Source organism: Hemicordylus capensis, chromosome 3 (assembly GCF_027244095.1).
Source record: "Hemicordylus capensis ecotype Gifberg chromosome 3, rHemCap1.1.pri, whole genome shotgun sequence".
NCBI lineage: Eukaryota > Metazoa > Chordata > Lepidosauria > Squamata > Cordylidae > Hemicordylus > Hemicordylus capensis.
In genome coordinates this window covers 35,849,521-35,865,288 of record NC_069659.1, presented here as the reverse complement: position 1 = coordinate 35,865,288, position 15,768 = coordinate 35,849,521, and the positions used below count along the sequence as shown (strand labels likewise).

General features: G+C 42.8%; 1 protein-coding gene across 3 annotated transcripts in view; it reads right to left on the bottom strand.

Annotated features, from left to right (window-relative positions):
• Nucleotides 1-15,768, bottom strand: part of SGCG (sarcoglycan gamma) — a 33,650-nt gene that overhangs the window by 3,095 nt on the left and 14,787 nt on the right. For all 3 annotated transcript variants that reach the window (XM_053304333.1, XM_053304334.1, XM_053304335.1), the window contains exons 3-7: nucleotides 15,026-15,127; nucleotides 14,127-14,214; nucleotides 12,667-12,792; nucleotides 10,644-10,713; nucleotides 1,736-1,859 (exon numbers count right to left, since the gene is read on the bottom strand). In XM_053304333.1, the coding sequence (XP_053160308.1) occupies nucleotides 1,736-1,859; nucleotides 10,644-10,713; nucleotides 12,667-12,792; nucleotides 14,127-14,214; nucleotides 15,026-15,127 (510 nt within the window). The remainder of the gene's footprint in view (nucleotides 1-1,735; nucleotides 1,860-10,643; nucleotides 10,714-12,666; nucleotides 12,793-14,126; nucleotides 14,215-15,025; nucleotides 15,128-15,768) is intronic.

Below are 15,768 nucleotides of genomic sequence, written 5' to 3'. Positions count from 1 at the left end.
CAGTCAAGATGGTGGTACTCATTGTGGAAGTTTGGAACTTATTTTTATTTATTTATTACATTTATATCCATTATTCCTCTGAAGCGCTCAGAGGAGTACATGCTTATTTTTATCCTCACAACAACCCTGTGAGGTAGGTTAGGCTGAGAGATACGTTACTGGCCCAGGATCACCCAGTGAGTTTCATGGTGGAATGGGGATTCGAACTCGGGTCTTCCCGGTCCTAGTCCAACACTCTAACTGCTATGCTATGCTGGCTCACTTAGAACTTAGAACATGGTCTAGATCTGCCAGTTCTGGATGGGGTTACATTCCCCCTAAAAGAACTGGGAGTGCTTCTGGACCCGAACCGCTCTGATATCTCATGTTGAGGTAGTGGCCAAGAGTGCTTTTTATCAGCTTTGGCTGATATACCAGCTACAGCCGTTTCTCAAGATAAATGACCTTAAAACAGTGGTGCATATGGTAGTAACATGGTAGTAACATCCAGGCTCAACTATTTAAATGTGCTCTACGTTGGGCTGCCTTGTGTGTAGGCCAGAAACTGCAACTGGTGTAGAATGCAGTAGCCAGGCTGCATTACTCCTATTTTAAAAGAACTACACGGGCTGCCAAATAACTTTCCAGGCAAAATAATATAGGTTATTACCAATATAGCCCTGAACAGCTTGGGCCCAGGGTATTTAAGAGAGCGCCACCTTCTTTCATGAACCCTGGCGCCTATTAAGATCATTGCGGGGAATCCGGCTGTGGTTACTACCAGCTTGTTTAGTGGTGATTCAAAAAGAGTCCTCTCTAGGGTTGGCCCAGGGCTGTGGAACATGCTCCCAAATGATATCAGAACTTCCCCATCTATGACTGTTAAGCGATTCTTGAAAACACAACTTTTTAAAATCAGGCTTTTAGTTTATAATATTTTATTTACTTATTATTTGTTTGTTTGACATATTTGTATATCGCCCAAAACTTGCATCTCTGGGCAGTTTGCAATAAATTAATACCAATTACATCAAAATAAAAAGGTTAAAACATTGCAATAATTTAAAATTTAAAACAATATTAAAAACTATTAAAACAGTATCTAATTAAGAGCCTGGGTGAACAAATGTGTCTTGACTGCCTTTCATTGATGGTTATTTTAATATGTTTTATATGATTTAAGTTTTTGACTATTGGTGTTTTATTTTGTAAACCGCCCAGAAATTTTATATGGGGTGTTATATAAATGCAATAAATAAATAAATAATGTACATCAGCCCTAGGTGTGGAAGACAAAAAGCAATAACACTTTTATGATAAAAGTATTTTTTTTCAGCAGCTGGACCATGTCTGGAATGAAAGATTTAGTGGGAATGTAACATGCCTTAAAATTGCTGGGGCATGAAACACAAGAGAATGAAGTACATTGTAAATAGAAACAATGCTAAAGAATGGATAGGTTTTGGATTTTTTAAAATACCCTATTTGAAAAGCCAAGAGTACTAAAAATTTCCATATAGTGATACTTCATGCATTTTATTTAGGTTTGCGATTTCATCAAGAAATCTTTAATATTCACTTTCTATAAAATGGAAATTGCAAGCGAGTAGTTCATTCTTTGGGACCAATTCCAAACTACTTGAGGTCAGCAGCACCCTCATACTTGCTAAAACCTGTGGAAGGTCTTGCACTCGAATGGCCACCGCTGCACTAAATGGCAATCCCCCATGTCATCACGTATTTTGTTGAAACTCACCATGCCATCACGACTATGGAGCTTGATATCCAGATGAGAAAGAGCTTTTATACCCCCAGTTTGTGCTTCAATATTAACTCCCCGGGGAGCATCTATGCTCATAGACCGAGTGGGTGATTCTAGTCTGAAAGCAATCACAAGAAAGTCAATGTTAACAAAACAGTACGGTGTGGTTTTTACTGCTACTTTGATGCAAGTGCCATTGCTCTTAATGATAACTGTTTAGAATCACGGCCTGGCAGCCAGGTCCCTTAGACAGTAGTGCAGACTTCAGTGTTCCGTGATGGCCTAGTGTCTGCTTGGTCAGTTCTGTTTCCTTTCCATGGTCCTATTTCTAATCACTATCCCTTTTGCGGGCCATGCTCATATAGGAGTCAGTGGCTGATATCCAGGCTAACACAGTAGCTAGTGCCACTAAGCCAGAAGTGTGTGTGTTCCAGACTAGTGGGCACTGGTTCAACCTGTGGCACACACCTACTGTGAAAACTCTCCTTCAGTCCATGTATGTTGCTAGGAGTTATGCAAAACAACACACTATCCTTGTTGTGCAAGTGTTAAAGGGGACCAAGGTTGCAGGAGACTGAGGCTGCATTCACACATAACACCAACATGGAGGCAAGCAAGACAGAGGTTCCATTTCACAATCATCCAAATGCGTGAAACCGCAGTTTTGTCACAAAAGTAGCCCGAGGTTTTCGACCTGAAACTGTAATCTGAACCTTTAGTTTGTAGTCAGTTTCACTGCTCCAACCTGAGGTTTGAAGACGGCATCGTGTTGTCCGAATTATGCCGCCACCATAAACTAGATTTTGTGCTGTGGCTGTTGCCAAAACCATAGGGTGGCTCAGACCACCCCTGACACGCGCCGGCTCTATGCCTGCTGCACTTCTCGCTGGCCACCTTTCTGAGCACTTGCGCCCCCCCCCCCACACACACACTGTCTCTGCACTCCTCCAACCGTTGCCCAGCAACAGATGCCACACTGCCACATCCAAACCTTCAAAACATGCAAAAGGCAAAGCCGCATTGAGGGATGTCCACTTTCCATGTTGCCCCATGTTCCCCTTTGGCAATCTGCAGGAAAGGGGGATGAGATGACAAGAGGGGAACTATGGGGAGAGGTCTCAACAAATCCAGAGATGAAGAAGTATTTGCACAAGCACATGGTGTCCCAGTGGGACCATGAACTGAGCAGCCTGGTTGTTTCCCAACAAAGATAACAAATGCCAAGGGAGTGATACCCAGGTCCTGTGTTGAAAGGCAGCCCCTAGAATTCTTGAGTGGCTCTGCTCTATTTTTTGTACAAATTAGTAGGGGAAGGGGGACCCAGCCCCTTCCCCTTTGGTGCAAGCACACACTCTATAGCATTACTCATGAGAAGAACCGTCTTGAGGTACATCAAGAAGGTGTTTAAAGGGCTGAATCATTAATAATGTGTAACTATGACTATACCCCTTCTAGCCACCTAATGGCACAGTGGGGAAGTAACTTGCCAAGGGAGCAAGAGGTTGCTGGTTCAAATCCTCGCTGGCATGTTTCCCAGACTATGGGAAACGCCTATACTGGGCAGCAGCAATATAGGACGATGCTAAAAGGCATCATCTAATACTGCACGGGAGATGGCAATGGTAAACAACTCCTGTATACTACCAAAGAAAACCACATGGCTCTGTGGTCAGCAGGAGTCGACTCCAACTTGATGGCACAATTTTAACTTTATGCCCCTTCTTCCAAGGACTGCTCTCTCATTAGAGTGGCAGGCATAGAGCCAGTGTGGTGTAGTGGTTAGAGTGCTGGACTAGGACTGGGGAGACCTGAGTGCAAATCCCCATTCAGCCAGGATACTTGCTGGGTGACTGGGCCAGTCACTTCTCTCTCTGCCTAACCTACTTTACAGGGTTGTTGTGAGGAGAATTCTAAGTATGTAGTACACCGCTCTGGGCTCCTTGGAGGAAGAGCGAGATATAAAACTCCAGCATGCGGGCTGAAGGCCTTTCATCACCCAGTCCCATTGCTAGATCCACGCCACCCCCCGGGGAACGGTACCAACACCTTTCCAGGTTGCAGCAACTGGCGGACAGGAGGAGTGAAAGTGCTCACTCTGGCAGTCTTGTCATCCCTTGGCACATATGCATGTTGATATTTGCCCAATATGGCCACCCTGCTTGCCAGGGATCACTGAAAATAGGGAGCTCCCCTCACACACGATTCCCTGCAGCGAACTGCATACTCTGCAATGCCGGTCCAAGCTCAGGAATTTTGTGTACTAGGAACCATCCCCTATCTTGCCAGACTGAGCCCACAGGGAAACGACCAGACATGTAGAGCAACCCAGACTCCTTGGGAGACTGCAGAGATTGATCATAGAGGGCAAAACGAGGAGCATGATTTCTATTTTTAAACAGTGGGGCCCCCTATAGTTAGATGACCTAATGAGGGAGCAGTCCTATGGAGACCCAAAGCTCATAGAGCCTCTGGTTCTCCCCAGTGGGCTGGCCTCATGACAATCTAATTTTCTTTTAAAATAAATACATGCTCATCTGTCCTATATGTGTCTATTTTTTTCCATTTTCATAGTGTAATCGAAGCAGGGAGGTGGTATTGTAGTTACATTGCCAGTATCTATAATCAAAGTCAGCTATGGACCAACATAGCAACATCTCATCCTGTTTCACACAATGGCCCACCAGATGCTTCTGGGAAGCCCATAAGCAAGAGCTGAACACATGCCCTCTCTCCTGCTGTTGCTCCCCTGCAACTGGTATTTAGAGGCATCTTGCCAGTGAAGCTGGAGGTGACCTATTTATTATTAGATTATTAGTTCTATAAAAAGAAGTCTAGAAATTCTCAATTCACAAGTGTTACCATCATGTAAGACATTTGCTATTCGTTTTAAGTAACAAATTATACTATTTCAAATAAGGATATCGGAAATCTGTGGCACCACAAGGTGGCAGAAAAGGCCTACAGAGACTTTTTACTTTGACTGCTCTATAGGGCTGATGCATTTTCTCCAACCTGAGCAGTTGGAGCCAACTTAGATAGGCCTATTGATTTCAATGGGAGAATTAAGCACATGCTTACATTTTAGTAGAAAAGATTAATCATATGATTGGAAACAGTAGCTTCAAAACCAGCATTTTATTTTTACACATTCAAAAAAAGACTATTCAGTCTGCTGTTTAAATATGCCTATTGTACTGGGACTTGACTCATATCAGTCAGTTATATCAGTCATATCATGCAGTAATGTTGATGTTAATTATTGCATTAACATTAATTATTTAAATTAATGAAAGTGAGGGGGCAGAGAGTTGGAGTCAGGCGGAAAGGCGAGGGGAAAGAGGGATGAGGGATGGTATCAGTGGGTACCAGGGGCACAGCCAGCAAGTTGGATGGGGGGCATCCAGTCCAAGTGGCCAACTGCACTGAGCCATGGCTGCTCGTCAGAAGGACAGGCCAAGAGCTTTTCATGGCTCCTGTTGTTGCTTAAGAGCATTACTTCCCGCAGACTAGCAAAAAGAATCCTTGCAGGCCAGATCCGGCCCCCGGGCCTTATGATGGGCAGGCCTGATCCAAAGTGAAATCTTTATTTCTTGCTTCTGTCAAGAAACTAGAAAATACTCTCTGTGCATTGCAAACTAGACTGCTAAAATGGGTGCTTCAGATTCCAGAATTCTCAGGGCTATTTGTATCAAGAATGAAATCTTAGGGCAGGTGTGCACATAACTTCCCCTCCTTGAAGTGCCTTGGCCTTTGGAGGTGATATGGGGGGATGACTGAGGAGATGGAGGCTTGGCTGGAACCTACAGGGTCCTGTAGGAGGACAATTGTTCCAGGTCCCACACATGGAGGGCCCCCATCCAAAGTATGCTTCAGTATTTGGAATGCTTTTCAAATGTGTTGGAAACACATTTCAATGTATTTCATTCAAGGTAGTAAAAATAATTAGTTATCTATAACCCCTAGATCAAGACTTCTTTCAATATCAAAAAGACCCTGAGCACCTACATTGCATTTTAAGCACCAGGCAAAGATATTTTTGTTCTCCCAGTGTTTTAGAAATAATTGTGCCATTTAAACTATGTGCCATTTAAACACTGCTTTAGGGTCTGCTGCTGCTTTCCTTCTGTAATTGCTGTTTCAATTGTTTTTATTGCTTTCCTGTATGCAGCTTTCTGTATTTATAACAGAAAAGTAAACTAGAAAAATCTTTAAATAAATCAAACATTATGAATGTCTGCAGCTTATGGTAGGAAGTACCATACATGTGCACATGCATCTGTGGAGGAAAGTACTGTATGCATTTAAAAAAAAAACAACCCATGGTACTTTAGCATGGTAAGTGCATGACTGACACTGCCCCTTCACTGAAAATAATGGCTGACATGATGAGAATACTTGAAGTATTACCTAACTTGTCCTTTTAATATCAGTATCAATATCATTTTTTAATATCACTTTGAGTAATGTTTTTTTCTCATGTCAGCCTGTGTGCAAACTAAGTGGCAAACTTCTAACTTTCCAAGTCAAACTGATTTTTTTTTTTAAAGGACTCATACAAAGCAATGTAGGAGTGACCCTCCCTCCCCCTTTCTGGAGCATTTCTACAACAGACTCAATAAATCAGTCTTTCATGAAATCCAACACTTTTTGGCCTCAAAGCCAAAAAGACTATTCAACAGACAAGGCCCTTGTGTCAGCCTTATGCTCTAATGTACTCTGTTAGAATGACTCACACACGCTCTACAAGAAGTGTCACAATACATGCAAGAGAAATACTACAAAGCTTGAGTTTCAGCTGCTGTGCAGTTGCTTCGTCCTTGATCCAAATAGCCTTGCAAATAGAGAAATCTGGAGCACCAGTTTGATCATATGGTTTGATCATATGGATAGTATTTTTTTGTTTCTTTAAGCAGAAAATATGGATTTAACTTTGGAACAGCCGCTTAAAGTTTTGGTGTACATCTCTATCCTTAGGTTACCCCCTGAACTCAACTGTATGGATACAACTAAGACAAAAATGTGGATTCATCATTCTCCTTATGGAGAAGTACAGTTACTAATATGTATTTATTACAGTGCCATCCATGTACAATTTACAACAGATGAGAACACTGGTCCCTGCATCCAGGGGCTTACAGTCTAGAACAGGTCTGCTCAACTTAGGCCCCTCAACTGTTTTTGGATGACAACTCCCATAATTCCCAGCCACAGAGGCCAATAGCCAGGGATTATGGGAGTTGTAGGCCAACATCTGCAGGAGGGCCGAAGTTGAGTAGGCTTGGTCTAGAAATACTGTACACGTAAAGGAGACAACGGGGGGAGAGGAGGGGAGGCGAGGTAAGGTAAAGGGGAAGAATGTGAAATTATTTCATGTACGCAAACTTAGCTGCGGTAGGATATGGAGACCAGGGTGTTGTGCCAAATGCTTCGTGGAAAAAGTGGCTTTTAGGTGTAATTTGAAGGAAGCAAGAGATGAGAGAGACATGGAAGTGATCTAGGAGGGAGTTCCAGGGGGCCACAAGGGAGGAAGGATGGAGTCGTTTGAGGGGACAGGAGATCTTCAGATGCTGAGAGTGTTGGGAGATGGAAAAGCGAAGGTCACGGACAGGAGCATGATGGGATGTGATAGAAGGGCCAAGCTGAGGGCGGTGTGACTGAACGAGGCACCCTGCTTTGTGGTGAGGGGCACTTTGCAAGGCTGCTGCATGGGGCCCGGCATATTCTAGTGCTCACAATAATTATGCTGGCCTCCACAAGGGCTGTGTAAGAGGCAGCCACTAGCATGAGGCCAGCCATAGTGTGAGCTCAAGAAAATGGAGACAAGGCTAGACCATCCTCCTCATGCTGAGAAGGAAATGGATGTGACCTCTTGTGCACTCCTTTGTAAGGAAGCAGGAAGGAAACAAAAAGCAAGATGGCTCCTTTTTGCTGGAGTCAAGACTTCGAGAGTAATGAGCCTGCCACTTCATTGCACAAAGTAAAGAATATATGCGACATGTGTAGTCTATGTATAATGTACACATTTATTTCATTCAATAAATTTCATTTAGTGAAACATTATTTTCTTCCTTTACCCCTCCCCCGCAATATTGGCTGCATTTTTCAGAGAAGACGCCAAGTTCATTATTTGCACAAAGTGCCAGTTAGCCTAGAGTCAGCCTTGCTGGGGAAATATGGAGGGTTTTGAAGGCAAAGACAAGGAGCTTGTGCTGGATCTGGGATTGGATAAGAAGCCAGTGTTGGGATTTAAGGAGTGTTGTGACATGATCAGAGCAATGGGAAAGGCGAATTATTTTGGCAGCAGAGTGCTGGATGGAGGCGAAGAGGCCAAGGTGAGACAATAGAAGACCATAGAGAAGGCTGCAGCAGTAGTCAAGGCAAGAAATGACCGGGACATGAACTAGCATTTTCACTGAGGGGCAAAGAGGAAGGGCTATATTTTAACAGAGTTGCAGAGACAGAAGCAACACAATGTGGCTATAGACTGGATATGGTATAAAGGTGAGAAAGGAGTCAAAGATATCCAAGGCTTTGAGCCTGTTCAAAAGGGTAGATGGTGACATTCTCAATGGATATGAGATTATGAAAAGAGGAGGCCTTGGGAGGAAAGATAAGAAGCTCTGTCTCGGATATAGAGAGCTAGAGTCAATGATGAAAATCTACACTGAAATGTCAGAGGGATAGTTGGAAACATGGGATTGAACAGAGGAAGAAAATTCTTGGAAAGATAGGTGGACCTGGATGTCATAGGTTCAGGGATGGTACTGAAAGCCATAGGATTTGATGAAATCATCCAGGGACAACATGAAGAGAGAGGCATGGGGCCAAGATCACATCCCTGAGGGACCCCAATGGAGAGAGGGAAACAGAGGAACAGCTTGCCCCTGTGAAAATATTAAAATAACAATTAGACAAGTAGGAAGAGAACCATCTGCAAACAGAATCACAGAGGCCTAGGACATTAAGAGAGTCAAGCAAGAGAGATTGATCAACTGTGATCAAAACAGCAGAGATATAAAGAAATGTGGAGACCTTTCAGTTTGGTAGTAAAGATATTTTTGGCTATTTTTGTGAGGGCAGTTTCGGTGGAGTGCAAGAGGGGGCAGAATCCAGGTTGGTTCCACAGCATAATCAAGACAGCAGCAGAAAGCAACATGTCCCAGAAGTTTCAAGGCAAAAGGCAGAGGAGAGACTGGACAGAAGTAGGATTGGGAGGATGGGTCACGTGATTGTTTTTTGAGAATAGGGAAGACAGTGCCATATTTAAATTCAGCCAGGGGAGAGAGAGATAGTCTGGTAATATGGTAGAGAAGAAGGATAATGGCAGGGGAAAGTAACCAGGAGCTGGGAGAGGGCAGGATCAAGAAGGCATATGGAAGGATTTAATGTGGTAGGAAGTGAGATGTTGGGGGAGAGAGGAAAGGGTTGAGAGAGATCTGGAAGAAGACAGTCAAAAAGAGAGAGGAGAGCACAAAATGGATGGCTTCAGGCTTGGCATGTGTCCAATGCAACACAGCATCCTTACCCTGTGGACGAATCCATGGGGCTCTCAGCAGATGTAGGATCGAGCGGCATCTGGTGAGAGGAGGTGGGGCCCCTGCCAACAGTCAGAAGCCAAGCCCCCATGGCCAAGGATGGACCGAAGCAGCTGGAAGGCCCAGCCGCATGGCCGGGTGGCTGCAGGAAAGAGTCTCTAGGGAGGCACACCATGATTACGTCAGTGGTGCGCCTCCTGAGGGAAGGGGGCCTGAGAGGGAGGAGGGAGGTACAGGGTAGAAGCTTGTGGCAGCTGTAGGGGATGAAGCATTATAGGGAATAAAGGAGGGCATTGGCCTGACACGGGGGTAGGAGGTGTGTCACCTGCAAAGCACATATAAGGAGAAGGTCGGGAATGAAATGCTGTCTTGTGGGTTGTGAGTGTCTGAGGCCTCTGGAGAGAGGCAGACACTGGGACCAACCAGCCTAGAAAGGAGGAGGACCAGGGTGGCACTCAACCCCCCCCCCACCTTTCCCTACTCTGAGGCCTGAACTGCTCAGCTCTTCCTGGCAAACCTGCGGGTTGAAGTGGGGTGTGGGTGGGATGGCATGAAATTGCATGAAATTGCAAGATCCTTGGCATCTTCATAATCTCACTTTGTGATATATACTAATATATCAATAATGTGGAACACAGGCAGGGAAACAAGGAAGATTTCTACATTGTATCACTATTTCCATATTCTGCACAATATGGGCAGAGGAAGAAACAAGAAGCAGGGATGCCATATCTGATGGCAGTTTGTTTTCATGTCTAGTTCCACACCATGGCAGGAAACAAATACACTCAGAATCTGCAAATATCCTTACAGCATGTCTCTCGACACACATTTGCACAAATTACTAGATTCCCTTTCGACACCTTGGATTAATAGCAGCCTACTTTAAAAAGTAAATAAATAAACAGAACCTGCACGTTCTGAAAAGGCAACCAGTTCTAATCACTTTAAATGTTACATATCAGTAGTGAGATGAAATCTAGCTATCCCTCAAGTCCTTGCATACCTCAGCCTTTTCATGGAGCAATCCTAATTTATTAATCTAATCTATTATTTAAATTTATTTAAATTTATTAATTTAATAAATAAAATTTATTAATCCCCAAACTGTGAATATGTGAATTGCCACTATGATATGCTGTGTTCATGGTCATGTGTGACCTGCTCATACGTATATATGATGGCTGTGAATATGCTATATAACAGATACATTTACTTTAAAAAAAAACCCACAAATTTTTAATTGAAACTTCCACACCTATTACAAAAGCTGGGTTAAATCTTAAAGATGGGTGTGATAGTACAGAACAATAAACAAAAATAACACCAGTCTCTGCCATGTATTTACTTTTAAGACATATTATTACCTAAGCTCTTCACCTTCAGTCGTGACAAGCGGTGTTTCTATGGAATGTTCACAAAGAGCTCCTTCCGGACCTGAAACAAAGGAATAAAATATTATGGGAAACAGAAACCTGTTACGGCCATCAGGTGTTGGAAGAAGCAGACAGTTCTCCCCACCCTTCCCGCCTCCACCCTGCATTATCAGGGTGACATACTGTACAAAGCTCTGTCAGTCTGGGAACTGAGCATTTGAACAGTTGCGCAGCAGTACTCGTACACAAGAACACAACTGCACATCCACAGTTGCACAATATAGGGCCATTATTTCCCTCTGTCATATAAGTGTTCATGGAATTGTGCAGTCTTGTACAAAAGCACTCTTGTGTAAATGTGCAAATGTTTCACTCCTAGGCTGACGGAGCAATATGTCAGCCTCTGACTACAGGAGGGGAAAGTAATAGAACCTGACTATATTCTTACCAAACTTCAGGTTTAAAAACCTCTTGGAATATATGTGTGAATTTTTGCGCAGCTATTTTTGCGCAGCTATTCAGGATACACATTGTCTCCTAAGAGTCACTTTAGTTTATCTATCTATCTGTCTGTCTATCTATCTGTCTACCTATTGCTAACTTTCTACTTGTAAGGCATTTTGATATAAACTATGCATATGTTGTAATGTGTGATAATAATACATATGAACATCTTACTGATTCTACAAATATAGGAAGCTGCAGCTGATTATGGCTTTCCAGCAGATGTACACACAATGAGAAACCAACATGTTGGGTTGTCACATGTCAAGATCTTACACAGATTATATGTTAATTTGAATTTGGTGCTGTTTGGGAGTAGATTTCCAGCAATTCTAAAATGCTTAAGATGGGACATACTATCAGCTGTACCAGCACAATGACATAAAACATGATGATAAGCTGCTGGAAATTCTTAGAACAAGATTGTTAGTCAACTTTGAAAAGCTAGATATGTTTTCTATAGACATCAACTTATTGAACTTCAGAGTAACTGGCTTGCTTTCACCTGACCAAATTTATTTATTTATTTATTTATTTATTTATTTATTTATTTATTTAAAACATTTCTATACTGCCCAAAATTTTGGGGAGGAGGAAACACACACATTACAACAATTTAAAATTTTTTAAAATAATATTTTAAAACAGCATTAAAACCATTAAAACAACATTAATTAAAAGCCTGGGTGAAGAGATGTGTTTTTAAAGACTTTTAAAAAGCTGTCAGAGATGGGGAGGCTCTTATTTCACCAGGGAGTGCATTCCAAAGCCTCAGGGCAGCAGCAGCCTCGGACGAGCTGGTGGCAGCTGCAGACGGACCTCTCCAGCAGATCTCAGTGGGCGGTGGGGTTCATGACAAACAAAGCGTTCCCTTAAATACCCAGGGCCCAAACTGTTTAGGGCTTTATAGGTTATAACCAGCACCTTGTATTTTGCCTGGAAACATATCGGCAGCCAGTGTAGCTCCTTCAATACAGGAGTTATATGGTCTCTCCGAGATGACCCAGAGACCAGCCTGGCTGCCGCATTCTGGACCAGCTGTAGTTTCCGGACTACGTACAAGGGCAGCTCCACATAGAGAGCATTGCAGTAATCCAGTCTGGAGGTTACCGGCAGATGAACCACTGTTTTGAGGTTGTTCACCTCAAGAAACGGACGCAGCTGGCATATCAGCCGAAGCTGATAGAAGGCACTTCTGGCCACCGCCTCAACCTGGGAGACCAGGGAGAGGCTCGGATCCAGAAGCACCCCTAGACTGTGTACCTGTTCCTTCTGGGGAAATGTGACCCCATCCAGAACAGGCAGATCAAAATCATCTCGCGAGTTCTGACCCCGCACAATGAGTACCTCCGTCTTAGCTGGATTCAGTCTCAGTTTGTTATCTCTCATCCAGCCCGTTCATAATAGATTTGATACTGATCTACTGTTTCCTGGAACAGTAATTTTATTTCCTACAAAGGACTTTACTTCCTAAAGATTATTGTGCTGTTTTAAAAACTTGCATACAAACCTGTGACTCTAAGTTTATCGGTACCAATTCTAACCTCACTTTCATTCACTATAAAAAGCATTTTCCCAGGAAGATTCACTGAGTTGATGTGAAACTGCTGACCATCGACTTCTACCATGTTAGGACCTAAAAAGAAAAACATTATTAGCATCTTAAGGAAATGTTTATTATTCAATTATTAAGTTACATATGTAAATTGTCAATGAAACACTTTATGTTTATTCATTGTAGGACATTCAGTGTAGGATACACCATATGTTTATTCAGTGTAAGGCATCTCAAGTTTTGGCTTTCATTAGCAAGAATAACCAAATTTTCCCAAATTAATGGTAAAGAAAAATAGTTTGGGGATTATCTAGTTTGTACCCTGCACACAAAACTGTATGTCCTGCTAACATGGGAAGAAAAACGAGGGATGCAGAAGGGGACTGAATTATCCCCTTAGCTTTATGTTACAGTTCTAGATTTCATTTGATTAATGAACACAAACCTTGAGGCTGTTCTCACTACCAGCCTAATCCTGCCTGAACTGCCCCAAGCAGGGTTAGGCTGGTCATGAGAAGCAGAGCACAGAGACGGGTGCATAGAGCACCTGTCTGATGGGGGGATCCCCAGTGCAATGTGCATGCTGCGGGTTGCACTGAGGGATGCCTGGAGGTCAGAACAAGAGTTCTGGCCCTGGATCCCTCCGCCCTGCTCCATGCTTCATGGAGCTGCACAGAGCAGGGATATCCATGTGGGTGCATGGGCGGAGGAAAGTTCAGTCGTCTGGGGGAAGGTAGGTCAAGTCCAGCCTTCCCCACACCCCGTGCCCTCCTAGGACGGTTGTGTGACTCGCCCCCTTGACTGCTAAATAATGTATATATAATCAATGCCAGTACTGCTTGTATCACACACATTACACTAAACCAGTTGTGTAAATTGCACATTGATGTGTGTGAACTCTGAGAATTAATCTTAGAGGTTGGAAACATTTGTAAAAGGCTGAGGATACCAAAATAAAAGCATTTGCCTATATGTTGATGTCCTTGTAGAGTTGAAACCAAAATTTTTTCAAAACAAACTTTGAGGGAGAATTTGGGGGTTCTTCCAAGGATAAACTGAAATTTGAAGGGAAATTCAGGGTTGTGCCAAGTGATAAAGATATTTATTTATTTATTTATTTATTCAATTTTTAGACCGCCCTTACAAAATAGCTCAGGGCAGTTCACCAACATCAAAGACCCTTTAAAACAATTTAAGAGCACTGGAAGGCCAGGCTGAACAGGTAGGTCTTTAGGGCTCTCCTGAATTCCAATAAAGAATTCAAATTACGGATGTCTGCAGGGAGTGCATTCCACAGTCCAGGAGCAGGAGGAGTATTTGTATGGCATCTGGCCAATGTGTCTGCTCATGACAATGAATGTATGCATAGTCGATGCTTTCAAAATGCAAACTAGACAAACACAAGTTAAACCTACCCACACTTAATCTGCCTGTGATGTTCCCATCAGCATTGCGTGCATTTAGAGTCACATTATGAGCAGACTGCAAAAGTAGTGATGAGTCCTAGAGTATAGAAAAGGAGCTGAAAACACAAATGATTTTCAGATATTCCTGTAGGAGAAACTAACTATTTTGACTTCATACATACTCTCAGTTGCCTAAGATAGTATGGGTTCTGTTGCAGGGCGAGCTGATTGCATGACTTAAAATTCCTTATCATGCCTGGCTTTGCTCTCTTTCCTTTATCCCTTGCATCCCTAGCTGTCCCTTTTTATCTTATATTGCTTAGCTGCTGTTGTTATATCAACCTACCCGCCTCCAGTCCTTACATATCTTCACTGTCTTCTTTAGCTTGAATTGTCAGTTCATTTGATGCCATCAATGCATACTACAAGGTGCACCACAGGACCATTCTTGTTCCTGGCTCTTGTCTCAAGTGTGGTTGGCTGTGTGGAAGGGCTGGTGGGCACCTCACAAGAAGCAAGATGGGAAACAGGTGTATGACTTACTAGGTCAGTTTATTCCTTGATACCTTTTTAAGAATGAAAGTGGGGGAGGTAGAGGGAGACATACCTCTATGCCATCCTCTACTGCAATGAGTCATGAGAAGTTGAAAAAGCAGAGAAGCGTAAAGCCACATTGGATCCACTATCAACAGCAGCTTTCAGTCTAGTTTCACAATACGTTATTGATTTTATTTGTAGTACATAGATTAAAACCTTGTATTACATAGGCTATGTGTGGCATTTTTAGATGACCCACTCATTATCTGACTTGCAGCCCAATCCTATGCTTCTTTACTCAGATCTAAGTCCCAATGAATTCAGTGAGATTTACCCCAAATATGTATGCAGAGTAATGTAGCCATACTCACCTTTCTAGAATGAACTTCTTTGGCATATAAAGGATGTAAAAATTCTGACTCCCCTTCTAGACGAACTCCTTCACTTTGAACATGCAGATATCCCATTCCAATCTATAAAGAGGAAACAACAACAACAAATATTTATATACCGCTATTCAACAAGAGTTTCCAAAGTTGTTTAGACAGACAGACAGACAGACAGATAGATAGATAAGGGGGAAAAGCCCTATGCTTTAATTGTACTATATTTCTTGCTCAAATAGTTGCTAAAATTATTTCCCGGGTATCATGTCCATCTTTTCCAAATGACAAATAACTTCCTTATGAAAAACATCTTTGACTCTTACCCAGTGAAAAAAGAGGAGGGAAGAGAATGTTTGAAAGTGTATAACTTGATGGCAAGATGGCATCAGAAGAACCTTGGCCATAACAGGCATCTTCTTGAAATGGGTTGCAGAACAAAATGCCATTTGCCCATGCAGTTTAGGAATGATATGTGTTCAGAAGCAAACATATACATGCATATGAGTGATGGGTGAATGCTTCTCAGCTTGCCTCAGATTAGCTCAGACATTTGCTTCCCTTCAAGACTGGATAACTTTTCAAGCCAATCTGAGGCTTGAAAAACAACTCCCCTCCCCACCAGTCTTTTACTCTTACTTACTAAGGTCCAGCTGAGAGTAGTAGTGACAGTGCTGTGCACGGAGGTTTTCCCCACTCTCCTCATTGTTGACCTGGCCAGCTGCTTGTAG